At 44.2% G+C, this 13,728-nt stretch overlaps 1 protein-coding gene across 2 annotated transcripts in view; it reads left to right on the top strand.

The window, feature by feature from the left end:
• The window catches only part of LOC144792047 (T-kininogen 1-like), a 207,062-nt gene that overhangs the window by 37,792 nt on the left and 155,542 nt on the right, over window positions 1–13,728 (top strand). For both annotated transcript variants that reach the window (XM_078666910.1, XM_078666909.1), the window contains exon 3: window positions 1,586–1,673. In XM_078666910.1, coding sequence (XP_078523036.1) covers window positions 1,586–1,673 — 88 coding nt within the window. The remainder of the gene's footprint in view (window positions 1–1,585; window positions 1,674–13,728) is intronic.

Below are 13,728 nucleotides of genomic sequence, written 5' to 3'. Positions count from 1 at the left end.
ATATAATTAACATTAATTAACCATTAATTAATTTAATTTTTTTACCTCCCACCATATTCCCCTATAAACGTCACCACCAATATTGTAAAATATTAATCAATTAACAAAATTAATTATCAATGAATTAATTAACTAATAACAATTAACGATAAAATTAATAACCATCAAATATAAATTAATTCACACAATTAACACTATAAAATAACTTTAAATAAATATTATATAAAAATATTTAAAATGTTAATAAAAAATAGATCACTTCCCACCCTATTCCCCTATCAGAGAGGTTGTGCTCTGCCCATTCCAATCAGGTAGCCACATAAAGCCAATACTAAGACAGTTTAACAAGATGCCTTGACAAAAACTGATTAAAATACGTTAATTACTCACTTATGCTTAAAGATGCAAAGACAGAGGGCTCCTGACAAGGAAAACCTTCTGTTTGGGAATCCCTTCTTTAGTGTTTAGTGTACAGTCTGCACTGCCACCCTCAATAATTCACCCCCGCCAAACCACCAGCACCCAGGTTCCAAAATCAATCCCTTTACTGTATAACCACAGCTGTAGGCTCACATACCATTTCTTGCTCTGCTTCATTTGTGATACTAAACATTCATCCCATATAAGATTCTGCACCTTACCCATGATCATTCTTGAACTTAATATGTATGCAGAATTGCAACAAGCTATCAAGAAATGGCTGGAGTTGACAAACACAGTGCTATGTGAAACAGCTAAAATAACTAAACAAACAAATAACTGAAGATAATGAATACATAAATGAATACATACTAAACATTCTGCTGCAATCTTTATTAAGCAGTTATGGGTGGCTGTTCTATTTACAGAATGTAGAATATGGAGCAAGGGTCTGCTGACCTGCAGTTCCTTCTTTGTTAATTTGTCTCGAAAGCTGTGAGTGAAGGACATTTTGTGGTGGCTGCTTATGTACATGAATAAAGTCTACTCGTTTAACTTTGCCAGCTTCTTCCCTTCACAGGCAACAACCATGGTATCATAACCCAAACATGCTTTCCACAGGGGATTCAGATACCTTTTAATTGGGGCAGGGGTGAAGAGTCTGTGCAAAGTGAAATATGAAAGCAAACATTGAAATGTGAAATAGGAAATAAATTGACAATAACCTAAAAATTACACTGAACTTCTTAATTAATTCATCCAGACTGCTACACACATTTTCTTTTAAAGTAAACACATTAAATTTAGAAAGACCACTGAATAACAACTTGTCAACTATTTTCAACTTCTTTAACTGCCTGAGAAGGTTTTAAAATTGTTTAAGTAGCATCCCGAATTAGTGGAGACTTGTGGGTGAATTTGCACTTATGTCTTATTCAGTCGATACTAAATGTTGCCTTATGCATTTATAATTATTGTGGCCAGAGAGTCACCGTTTAGATATCAAGTTTTGGAAGGAATCTGATCCAGTTTTTGAAGGTTAGGATCAATGTTTGAGTCAGCAATTTACTTCAGAACACCCAGGAAAAGAAATGCTGGAAATGTATCAATGACAAAAGTAATGAGCTTCTGTGTACTCTATAACATTGTCTTTATTTAACTTCAGATTTTTGGACGGTGCAAAGCAGTCTTTTATCTGAATTTATCTTTGGGGAAGGATGAATTATACAATTACAACTGCACACTCAGTTCAAGTACGGAATTTTTTCACATTTCAACTGATCCTTTGCTTGTATGACATAAGTGTGATTTTTAAACATTAAATATTGTGCTTTGGTAGCATTTAAGGATATTTAATTTAGGCACATAGAAAATGAAGATATTCAATAAATGTTTGTCACATGATAATTCAAGCATGTGAAGTTTGCTAATTTATACCTGATTCTAACTAATGTTCCTTTACATCTATATATTTCTTTTTAGCATAATCAATATGTATTATGTGTATAATTTAAGGTTAAATATACCACTAAGTATAAAAAAGTACAACAGTTATTAGACCTGTCAGCTTTAGGATGGCCTTCCTCCAAACATTTTGTCTTTCTACCGCCGATTTGTGCTGGATTTCTCCTTTGGTTGGCCTTAGGACTCTGTGCACTTTGCAGCTGCAAACCAGTGCTAACATGCTTTTGCTCACTCCCTTAAACATGGTTTGAGTGGCAAATACCTAATGGTCATCTTTTATTTACTTATACAACCCTTGCAGAGTGGAATACCTTAAACACAGAGCCTATAAATGAAATAGTACCAGTGGGCCTTCAGCACTTATTGTGCCACTCACCGCAGTAACACTCTAAAACAAGCCCCAGACCTGCCATTGCAACCTGATTGCATTGTAACACTGCAATGTCTACTTGGCATTTAAACCCTCTTGCCAAACGTTAAACACCTTTTTTTATTACATATAAGTCACCTCAAGGTAGGCTCTAGATCACTGATGGTGCAGGGTGCTGTGTAATTAAAAGGTTGGACATGTACTTCTAAGTTTTATATGTTCTGACAGTGATAAACTTCCAAATTCGTTTTTCAGTACTGTGAAGCCTGGCCCTTCCATAGGATAACATTGGTGACTCCTTATCATATTTAATAAGGTGTCATTCCTAATTGAAAAGAGGTGAATATGTCATGTTTGATACCTATGAAATTTTAATATTATACCCTTTTTCACAGTGAAGTCAGATTTTTCATTACAATTTTGAAAATGCTACTTTTTTTAGAACAGTGTATACAGGACTGGGCCCATAATCAGCAAGGCTAGGCCCCTTTAAAACTACACAAACCTTACAAATGCCAATTGTGACACACTTTCACACCCTCATTTCAATTCATGATCACACATTTTAATTATTATCATTACCATTTATTAGATCAAATTTTGATTTTTAGAGGAATCTCATTGACAAAATTATCAATGCTTTTTGATTTTTACATATACAAAAACATACTAAAAAAACAGACAATTTTATGGATGTGCCTCATCAATACAAAACAATACATATTAAACAAAATTATATAATCAGACAATAAAACACAAAAAATGCATTAGAGTTTAAGAATTTCCTTTTGCTCAAGTTCTGACTTTTCGCACACCCTTATAGAGGTTAACATACTTCCTTTAATATCTAGCTCCTAGAAATGTTCAGAGTCCCAGTCCATCAAGAATGTGCATGGTTAAAAAGAAACATCTCGTAAAGCAAGCCAAAGGAAATGATTGATTTTGCAGGCTTGTTAAAGCCCTGCTGCCTGTTAACTTAACTGATATCCAAACATGATCGACAAATGATTTGTTTACCAGCGTGACACACGTGCTTCGCAATGCGACGCTTGATTGCTGTGCGTTTTGAAAAAACAAATCCTTCACCTATTGACGTATCTTCTTTTAAAATCTCTTCACTATGAGCTGCCTCCACAAGTTGTTTGTTCCGCTCCATTGTATTACTTGTTGTTCCACACACTTAGAACAATGTCTTTTATTGGCCAGTCCATCAGAAGTGGGGGGTGGTCTTACACAAACCAGTGTGTATAGGGTGCTTTTCATTGCATTTTTGACTTTGTATAAAACTTTAATAACAAAGCCAGTTAAGAATCCCCTTTCTTGAATTTCTACACTATCAAAAACTTACCGTCAGATGTTTCATATGCATGGCGTTATTCGATTTGTAGGGTTTTTTATTTAATTACGGAAAGAAGGATGTTTTCATGTCCAAAAGTGCATGTTTTGTTTTCATGCATGAAATTTAGGTATTAATGATTGTTTGGGATTCACCTGCCCCATAGCTGCACAAATGCCCTCTTTAAAATGCAGCGGAACTCATGCCAATTACCACCTTATGTTTAGTCCAAAGACCAGAACATACATTAAACTATAGATGTTGGGCTAAATACAGGCTCTCTATAAGAGTCTACAAAGTGTCTACCATAAGCTTTAATATTATATATTTTGAAGCTCCGTCATTTCATTTAAGCCATCTATGGCTGTATTAAACTTGCCAATTAGATGCGCTTCTCTTTGTATCAGTCATCTTTCTAAATCAGCGCTACGAGGAGCTTGACAAATTGCTGACAATACAGTCCAATGTAAATCATATACTGAGTGTTTTTGAATGATCCAACGGTTGACCAGTGGGGCAGCTAGCATTTTCTTTTAAATCCTTGATTTGTGTTAGATTATCCATTGGCATACTTCTTGATTGGTTCTTCCAATATATAATTTATCACACGGACAAACCACCCCATACACAACATTTTTGGATATTCAATTCAGGAATGTATTGTGTTACCAAACCACATTTTTGGGTATAAATTGAGAGCCCTCAATAGTTGGAGTGCAACAAATGCATGTTCCGTGTTTGTCAATCGGTGGAATGTTCCAAACTTGTCTTAAAGTGCTTCTTGATAACGGTGATGGGATTGAAGCACAAACTATTTGTTTTTTATACTGTGCTCCTTTTTTAACGCAAATAGTGTTTTTTTAAGGATTGGTCCAGTTTGGAAATCAGATGGCAATTTTGATTGCTAATCTTTTTTTGTTTCAAATCTGTTTTATTGCGAAGACAATTCAAAAGAAACAATACAACAAACAAGTAATCATGAGAAAGGATAAAAAGGAGAAAGATACTAAAGAAGACGAGAAAAAGAGGAACAGACGAAGGGAGAGGAGAGAGAGGGAGGAGAGGTGCGTAGCAGGAACAATGCCTAAAAAGAGAGAGGAGAGAAAAATTGATCAATGAAGACTCAGAAGAGAAAGCCATGTGTATTGCAAGCAGTTGTGGAGAAAGGTCGGGACACAGGGAGGGGAAAGGCAGCCAAATGGTGACAAATCCCGTCTGGGGAGTGTGGCTGCGAGAAGTGTAAGCAAAGTGCATAAAATATCCCATATCCCTGTAAGAGGAAGAACCATATGGAGGGAGGGCCCAAGCTAAGACATAGTATTGTGTCAGAACACTTCCCAGCAGAGGAGAGACTAGGCAACTTCGCTACTGGGCCCCTAGAGTCTGTCCACATCAGAGGGGAACACATTGTCCTCGAAGAGGTGTAGAGGTTAAAGCCTCTGAGGCTGAAAATGGGCGTAGGCAAGTTTGCAAAAATAATCTATTAATGGTTGCCAAAGCTTCGTAAATTTGGTATTGCGGAATTGCAGTTGCACTGTGAGCAGTTCCATGACCATGGTATGCCATAGGCGGGTAAACCATATGGTCACTGGGGGTGTTTCAGCCTTTTTCCAATATAATGCTACTATTTGTTTAGATGCGCCAAGCATATGTAAAATAAGGGGCCAGTCTCTGAGTGTCATGGCGAGGAGGTTTGTGGGTTTGATGCCTAAAATGAGTGTAGCTGGGGTTTCAGGCAGTGGGTAGCCAATCACCTGTTTAATGTGACTAAGGACCTCTTTCCAGTGGGCAGTCAAGAGCGGGCAATGCCACCAAATGTGAAAATAATCCCCCGCCGCGCTCGTGCAGCACCAGCAAACAGGAGAGGATTTGGTAAACATCTTGTGTAACCTATGGGGGGGGTGTAATACCATTGTGTCATAATCTTATATGCGGTTTCCCTCTGAGAGATACTGTGAAAGACCCTCGGAATGCCATGGCGTAACTGCTCCCACTGTTTGGGGTGACATCAACGGAAGTGCCAGACTGCCATCGTGACTGGTACACATGTGTGGGGAGACGAGGACCATTTTGGAGGATTTGATACGTGCGGAATATCAGGCCCCTAGACTCATCAAATAAAGGCACTAGCCGTTCAAAGGGGGTAAAGGGGCGAGCGGCTTCTGAGGCAGAAGACGACACCTGAACCCAGTGCCAAAGTTGAGGATACTCTAAACGAGCCCCATCGGGAAGCTGGAAATACCGTTTGCATTGATCAAAGGATTTATAGGTGTCTCTCTTGAAGAGATCCTGCAGCGTCCGACACCCCCCCTCGGACTAGGCTCAGAAGGAGTGTGGGTGCAAGGCAGGTAGAAAATGTGACATGCGAGCAATGGGAGTGTGAGAGGACGGGAAAGAGGTGAGGCCCCAGGATAGCATCAAATTGTCCCAGATGTGCAAGACAGTTTTCGTGGGTATGGCTATGTAGGCACTGCATGGCCGTGCCTCCCGTGGGAGCCTAGCGAGATCCCATATAGATCTACAGGCCACCGCCCTGTCCATATAGAACCAAACCTTCTTGCTTTCTCTCGCGACCCATTCAGAAATTAAACAAAGATGTGAGGCCCAGTAATATTCCATTAAATTAGGGCAAGCCAACACCCCTAGTCCCGAGGTAGCATAAGTATTTCATTAGAAAAACACAGCCTGTGCCCCCCTCCCCCCCAGAAAAATTTGGTAAGCTCACGCTGAAGATTCTGAATCTGGGGCGGCACAAAACGTGTAGAGAGGGTTTGTAACAAATATAATATTTTCGGTAGTACCGACATCTTAACAGCGTTGAGACGGCCCAGCCAGGAAAGAGGCAGAGATTTCCACATCCTTAAATCGTCCACCATGGCCCATTTACATTCTTGCCTATTAGCTTGTAATCATGTGGTAAGGTCAGAGGTCAAGTTAAGGCCTAAATACCGGATGAAATATGAGGCACACTGATATGGGACAAGAGAATGAAGCACGGGGATCTCAGAGGCCAGAATGGTAAGATTCAGGGCCCGTGATTTTGCATGGTTGATTTTAAGGCCCGACGCTAGTCCAGAGCAATGGTGAAGGGCAGGCAGAGAGGAGTGCGGCTGAGACAACTTAAGGAGAAGATCGTCTGCAAACAAAGCGTTTTTGTGATCCACCCCTCCGAGAGTAATGCCAGTGATGTCAGGAGACTGTTGAATCAGGGTAGTGAGGGGTTCAACAACAAGGACAAACAGCAGGGGGCATAAAAGGCAGAGATAGGACCCGTAAGTTGACCATTGACCATGACCTGAGCTTGGGCCGAGTGGTAAGGAGACATGGTCCTAGCAATCATATGAGGCCCCTGCCCAATCTTATGTAGAAGGGCTGCAAGAAGGCCCAGCCCACCTGATCAACTGCTTTCTCAGCATCAAGCGACAAGAGGCAGGCAGGTATATTCCAATGGCGTGCCTTCCCGACTAGATGAGCAATGTGCCGCACATTATCAGCACCTTGCCAATGACGGATGAAACCCACCTGATCAGGTTAAAAAATTCCAGGTATATCTGAATCAAGCCTTTTGGCCAGAATTTTCGTAAAATGTTTGAGGTCCGTGTGTAAAGCACAATAGGGCGAAAAGAGGAGCATAACGTGGGATCCTTCCCTGGTTAAGGAGAAGCTCAATCTCGGCCAGCGCCATAGAGGTAGAGGGTCCCCCAGTATCCGAAAAAGAGTTAAAGAGGTGAAGCATATATTCCTGTAGCTGCTGAAGAAAAGTGCAGTAAAAAAAGCGACCGGGAGGCTGCCCGGCCCGTAGACTTACAAAGGGGGTGGTCTTTTAACGCACCAGTAAGTTCATCTAAAGTAAGCGGTTCCTCAAGAAGTCATACATGATACTCACCAATCAGAGTCCAGCCGCACTCCCCCAGGACTACCTGAATCCATTTCGAGTTAAGTGGTTCATGCACATAAAGGGTAGTGTAATATTCGAGAAAAGCTTTTGGCTTGGCTGTTTCAGTGGTAGCCCACGTGCCATCATCTAGTTTAATTTTTTCAACGTGAGCCTTTGCTGCCCGCTTCCAAAGACGGCACTCTAGAACCATTCCTACCTTCTCCCCTCCAGAAGTATTGTTGCTTCAGTGCTAAAAGAGCGTTCTCAGCCTTGTTGGGCATGTGGGTCCACAACTGACCCCGAACAATGGGCAAACCCCGCTTGGTAAGGGCCAAGAGATGTTCCTGGTCCATTTTTTCCAGAGCTTTGATATCCAGAGACAAATTGTCCTCAAATAAGCGAGCTCGAGCAATCGCTATAGAAGTTATGTGACCCAGAATCGTGGCTTTAAAAGCATCCCATACCATGGGGAAAGGAGTTTCAGGTATGTTGTTGGACTAAAAATAGGGCAGGATAGCATCCCGAATCCTAGCAACGTCTGCGGGGTCCCAAAGAATGTGAGGTGGCAGTCTCCAGTGAGACGGGTGGTGTGCGTGGGGTGAGTGGCCATGTAGCAGAAGCTCCACATGTGCATGGTCCGAAATATAAATATCGGGCATGGAAGCTGAAAGGTCATCCCGTATCAGAGAGTGAGAAACGAAGAAATAGTCAATACGGGAGTAAGAGTGGTGAACGTGTGAATAATAAGAGTAATCTCGAGTAGTTTGGGAGTGATAACGTCAAACATCCAGCAGCCCTATCTCCGAAAGCTGTTTTTTAAGGGAAGCGGACATGGCCCGTCCCATGAAACGTACTAACACTACGATCCAATCACGCATCTCAGACTAAATTGAAATCACTCCCTAGAATGAACCGATGGATATTGTGTGTTATCCCTAATGAAGGGGTCCTGTGCTTGATTGGGAGCGTAGATATTGCAGAGGGTGAGTGTCTGTGACCCAACTCTTACCTCCACCTTGAGGAATCTACCCTCAGTACCCCTAATCACTCTAGCTTCCCCTTGCTGAATATCCGCCCTGCAGAGAACGGCTACCCCAGCCGTTTTAGTAGATGCAGATGCCCAGTATTGGAGGGGATATTTGGGGTGGGCCATACGGGAAATGTCAGCCTTTACCATGTGAGTCTCCTGTAAGACGATAATGTGTGGATTCTGTTGTAGGAGGTATCGCCACACTTGGCGCCGCTTATTAGTGGAATTAAGGGCGTTAACGTTAAGAGAGAGGAGTATCAAACAGGATACAGAGGTCATGTTAAATATTGATCGCAGGCAACTGCATTCAAACGTGGTGAGAACAAAATGCAATGCAAAGCTACCCCCACCCCCAACAGACCTCCAAGGGAAGTGAGCACATCCATAAGGCATCACAATACCCAGTATGTTATAGGAAAAAATCAATGCGCCAATGAATGAACAGTGCTCGGTTGAGTGACATTACATACCCAATATCAGAGCCCTTCCTCCCTCCAGACAGGAAAGTGAAGAGAGAACGGAAGAGAGAAAGGTAAAAGGAAAACGAGAGCAAATTGTCAAAATAGAACAATGGCCAATGTGGCCAACAAGACCTATTCTAATCCAGGAGTGGGCTAGGCTCAATGGCACAAGCCACCCCAGAAATGTCACTCTCTTAGGAATAGAGGGGGGCAAGTCACAGAGAGTCAGCACCACTACAAGGAGGCACACGCCGGCGCCGCTGCCACGCTATGTTAAGGGCAACAGTGGAGAACACGGTGAGCATGAGAGTCCATCACCATCTCCAACTGCTGATGGCAAGGATAATGGGCCTCCAGAACAGGGCAGGCCGATCAGACCTCTTGTGGTTGAGTACGAGTGGCGACCGCTCGCCGTCAAGAGAGCGCAGATGATGTATAATGTCATGTTTGACCTGAGCGGAGGACTGCCCTCCCCTCTGAAATAGCCCCCGCAGTCTGAGTGCTCTAACCCACTGTGGCTTCGCAGGTTCTCAGTCCATAGGAGTCAACCGTGAAGGGCTAGATGGAGGAGAAGAGATCTGAAAGCGGAGCAGCTGATTGGCCTCCTGGAGAGATCGCAGCACACAGCGTATGATTTCCCACTGAAAGAAGAGGGTAAAGGGATGTTCCCATTGATACTGGATGCCCAACTCTCGGAGCTTATCAGTGACATGTTTGAAGTCTCTGCAACGACGTAGCTTGGTCGGAGCAAGATCCTGGAAGAGCTGGATGGGAGAACCCTTGCAAGTTAAATCTGATTTAGAGCGTGCTGCCTTTAAGATGGCCTCCTTCTCTGTAAAGAAATGAACCCTTGCCAAGATGTCGGTGACCAGGCCAGAACAACCAGGGGGACCAGCCACTCAGTGAGCCTGATCTAGTGCAGGTGGGGATGCATCATCATCCCCTCCTCTGATCTCGTGGAGCAATTCTGCGCCAAAAGTTACAATGTCCGAGCCCTCGACCCCCGATGGAACACCCCACAGGCGTATGTTGTCACGGCAACTATGATTTTCCAGGTCCTCCTGCCCGAGCTGATCTTGATCATCTGTGCGGGCATCAACCGTCTTCTAAAGGTCTTAACTCACCCTCCGTAACGTCCCTCCTGAGCTCCTTAATGCAGGTTTGGACTTTGGTACGCAGAGACGCAATTTTTAACTTGATCTCCTACAGAAAATTGGCCATGAATGTTTGGGTGAGGGGATCTGAGGAGCCCTCCTTCGAAGACGCCATAGTAACTGGCGGTGCAGGGCCAGGTTTGCTCCACAGGGCCATCACAGGGTTATCCTAGGGAGATGCAACAATGTCCTTCCCGATCTTAGAGCATTACATGACCGTCAATCACCAACACATTGAGGGGAGAGCCAGGGTAGGTGTAATAGGCTGGAGGCCGAGCACCTCCCCCAGTGTGGTGCTAGGAGCTTTCGTGATGGATAAGAATGGGGCACTCTGGGAGCGGAGCAACAGTCTGTCCCCGCTAGAATAAGGGACCCCCTCAGTACCCCCAACTCAGGCCACACGGAAGGTCAAGAGTGGCAGGGTAAGCAAAGGAGGGGAGCCCCCCAGTGTTCCAACAGGTGCAGCAGGTCCCCTAGGGATCGCCAAAGTTGCCCCTCAAACCAATTCCAGTGCGGTAAGGCACTAGGTGAAATAGGACTGGCCCTCACAGTATCAGTCCTGCCCCATAGAGTCTCCAAAAGGCCTCAGGGCGTCCCAACCTCAAGGACCGGAGTATTAGCGTCAGGGGGCCGCTGCAGTCAACCCCCAGCAAGAAGGTAGGAGCCCAGCGAAGCCCCCGGTCCAGAGATGCACACAGTCAGCAGGGGTGCCCCCCACCAATCCCAGGGATGTAAAGCCTGGACGGGTACTTTGTCCAGTGTGTGCCTTCCACAAGAGAGAGTATGAGGCCAAGGATGGGATCTCAGCACAAGCCGCCACTCACAGCATCCCTCCTCACCTCACGATAGGCAGGGCAGTCACCTTGAGCCTCCGTAGCTCCAGCAGAACAGAGCAGACTCCTCCAGGCCCTGAAAGGTGCAATCCCCAGTGCCACGCGGGGGAGCACAAGATGGCGGCCGCTGCAAGGTCCACACAGAAAACGCCTCTTGTAGACGCACAATTTCAAGGGCCAGTGGCTGTACTTATCGTCAGGGTGCCAGCTGGGTATGGGGAGCCTCCGGATGCAGCGCTGCGGGCCAGACAGGAAGCTCCACGTGCCGTAAGCACCCCGGAGCCGGCGGAATCCAAAATGGTGGCCGCGGGCACCCAAGTCAGGCCCCGGCGTGAGCCGCTGCAAACACCTCCAACCGCAATTTAGGAAGGGCGCCGGGCAAACAGAGAATTCCCTGGCACATACGATGCCCACACACCGTCAGAAGCATCACCAGAAAAGCTCAGGAGCCGCTAAAATTTCGGAAGGCAGCGGCTGGCCGGAGCTCTCAAGGAGTACACCTCACTCCATTTACAGCAAGACCACACCCCCTCGCTAATATTTTTAAGATGATTAGTTTTAGTGAAATACGTTGTTATGAACACTATACGTTCAGATTTTGGACAAAACTTTTCATGTAAAAGTTCCTCGCGCGAGGTTCACCATGCTCTCTTCATTGACTGTGTTGGCAATTTTTTGGGATACCCACGATTTCTTAATCAGATTATTAACATGGAAAAAATTATCTGATTTGCTGGTACAATTACGTCTAATCCTTAAAAACTGGGCAAATGCCAAATTGTCATGTAGACTGCGAGGGTGATGACTTGAATAATGTTAAGCCTCATTTCTGTCTGCTAGCTTAGAATGTAATGTGGTCTCTAATTTTCCATTTGTTGCAATCACTTCCACATCCATAAATTTATCTTCGAGAAATCCTGATATAAACTGAACTTAATATCCGCTGTCCTTTCTTTAAGCCAGCAATGGAATTAATGAAATGTGTCATCTTGTCCTGTGTAAATGAAAAAAATATTATCAACAAATCTTACCCATTTAGAAATCTAATGTTGAAATGTATTAATCTGAAAAATGTAATGTTCATCAAATTTAGCCATGTACAACAAAGCTAGCTCCGGTGCAAAAGCTCATGGCCATCCTCTTTACCTGGAAAAAATATCTTTGCCAAATTTAAAATAATTATTTTTAAATGCAAATCTGGCTAAGTCCGTGATAAACTTTGGGGGTACCTGATATGGTCTAAGTCTCATGTCCAAAACCGATTCTATAGCCTCCAGTCCATCTTCTTGTGGTATCTGAGTATATGAGGAGACATGTCAAATATGACGAATTTCTGGTTTTAAAACAACACACAAAAACTTCCACTATGTTGATGAAGCCCATAGGTGTCGATTCCGATCCGGTAAAATGCGCTCCGAATGGTCGTACGGAGAGTTTTTTCCCCGTACGAATCGTATCCGTAGACGTCCCGTACGTACGATGAAGTACGATCCGTACTAGGTGCCGAACTCCGTACGAGTCGTACAGGACTCCGTACGACTCAAATCTCCATACGAATCTCACTCGGAACCCGCTGTACGCGACATCGCGGCACGTTTTTACGACCCAGCAAGTACGATTCGTGTCGGGTACGTGCCGTACGACCCTTTTCCTACGGGAGGCGAAAACAGTCGTAAACGCAGAGTTCGTGCCGAAACAGGTACGGAACGCCCCCCCCGGGTACGGCACGTACCCCCCATGATCGCAGGGGTACGCGGCGTACCCCTGTGGTCATGCGGGGTACGTGCCGTACACCCAGCGTACATGGGGTACGCACCGTACCCCATGTACAGTGGGTGTACGGCACGTACCCCATGTACGCTGGGTGTACGGCACGTACCCCGCATGACCACAGGGGTACGCCGCGTACCCCTGCGATCATGGGGGGTACGCGCCGTACGGTGTGTAGGTGATCGTGCGCTTTTCCGTACGAATTGACGTGTACCGTACGAATCGCGTACGGGTCGGCCGATCGGGATCGGAATCGTCTGGTCGTACGGCGTCTGTACGAGTCGTACGGAAACGGCTCCGGATACGATTCGTACGCCGGATTATTTTACCGGATCGGAATCGACCCCATAGTGTCTATTAAATACGAAGGTGCTTCTTCTAAGAATGGTTTAAGGGACATGTCTACATACTTGGCTATTGGTTCAAGCACAGAATCACATCCAGAACTATGGGACGTCCTGGGGGAGTTGTTTGGTTTTTGTGCAATTTAGGAAGTAAATATAGTACTGGCATTTGTGGATTTGTGATTTTTTTTAAAACCCATACTCTTTCAATCCATTGAGGCCATGGTCAAAACCTTGTTTGAGTATTTCTGCAATTTATCCCTGGATTTCTTTTTGGGGGCTCCTCATTTAATACAAGTCTTTCTCCTTCTCTTTAATAGTCTTCCATGGACCAAATAATACACCGCCTTTATGAACCGGCTTGATTACGATTGAAGAATCATTTTAAATGTAGTAAATGCTTCCCTTTGTTCTCTAGAGATATTATGGTTTGCATTGTTTTTTTTCTTTTTCATATCCTGAATGGCTGATAGCACTGTATGTTCAAAGGCTATCACGTCCTTGGGAATTCTTTTCGGTGGTGGACAAAAAGATGATTTATTTCTCAGATTTGTTACTTCCTTATTAGGCGGGAATTCATTATGTAGAAAAAATGCTTTGAGTTGAATTTTTCTGCAAAATTCTAAAACACGTCTTCATTTTTACAAAATTAGTATGTCTCATTGGTAC

The sequence above is a fragment of the Lissotriton helveticus genome, chromosome 11 (genome assembly GCF_964261635.1).
Source record: "Lissotriton helveticus chromosome 11, aLisHel1.1, whole genome shotgun sequence".
NCBI classification, from domain to species: Eukaryota; Metazoa; Chordata; class Amphibia; order Caudata; family Salamandridae; genus Lissotriton; species Lissotriton helveticus.
This window is presented reverse-complemented; position numbering and strand designations above follow the sequence as displayed.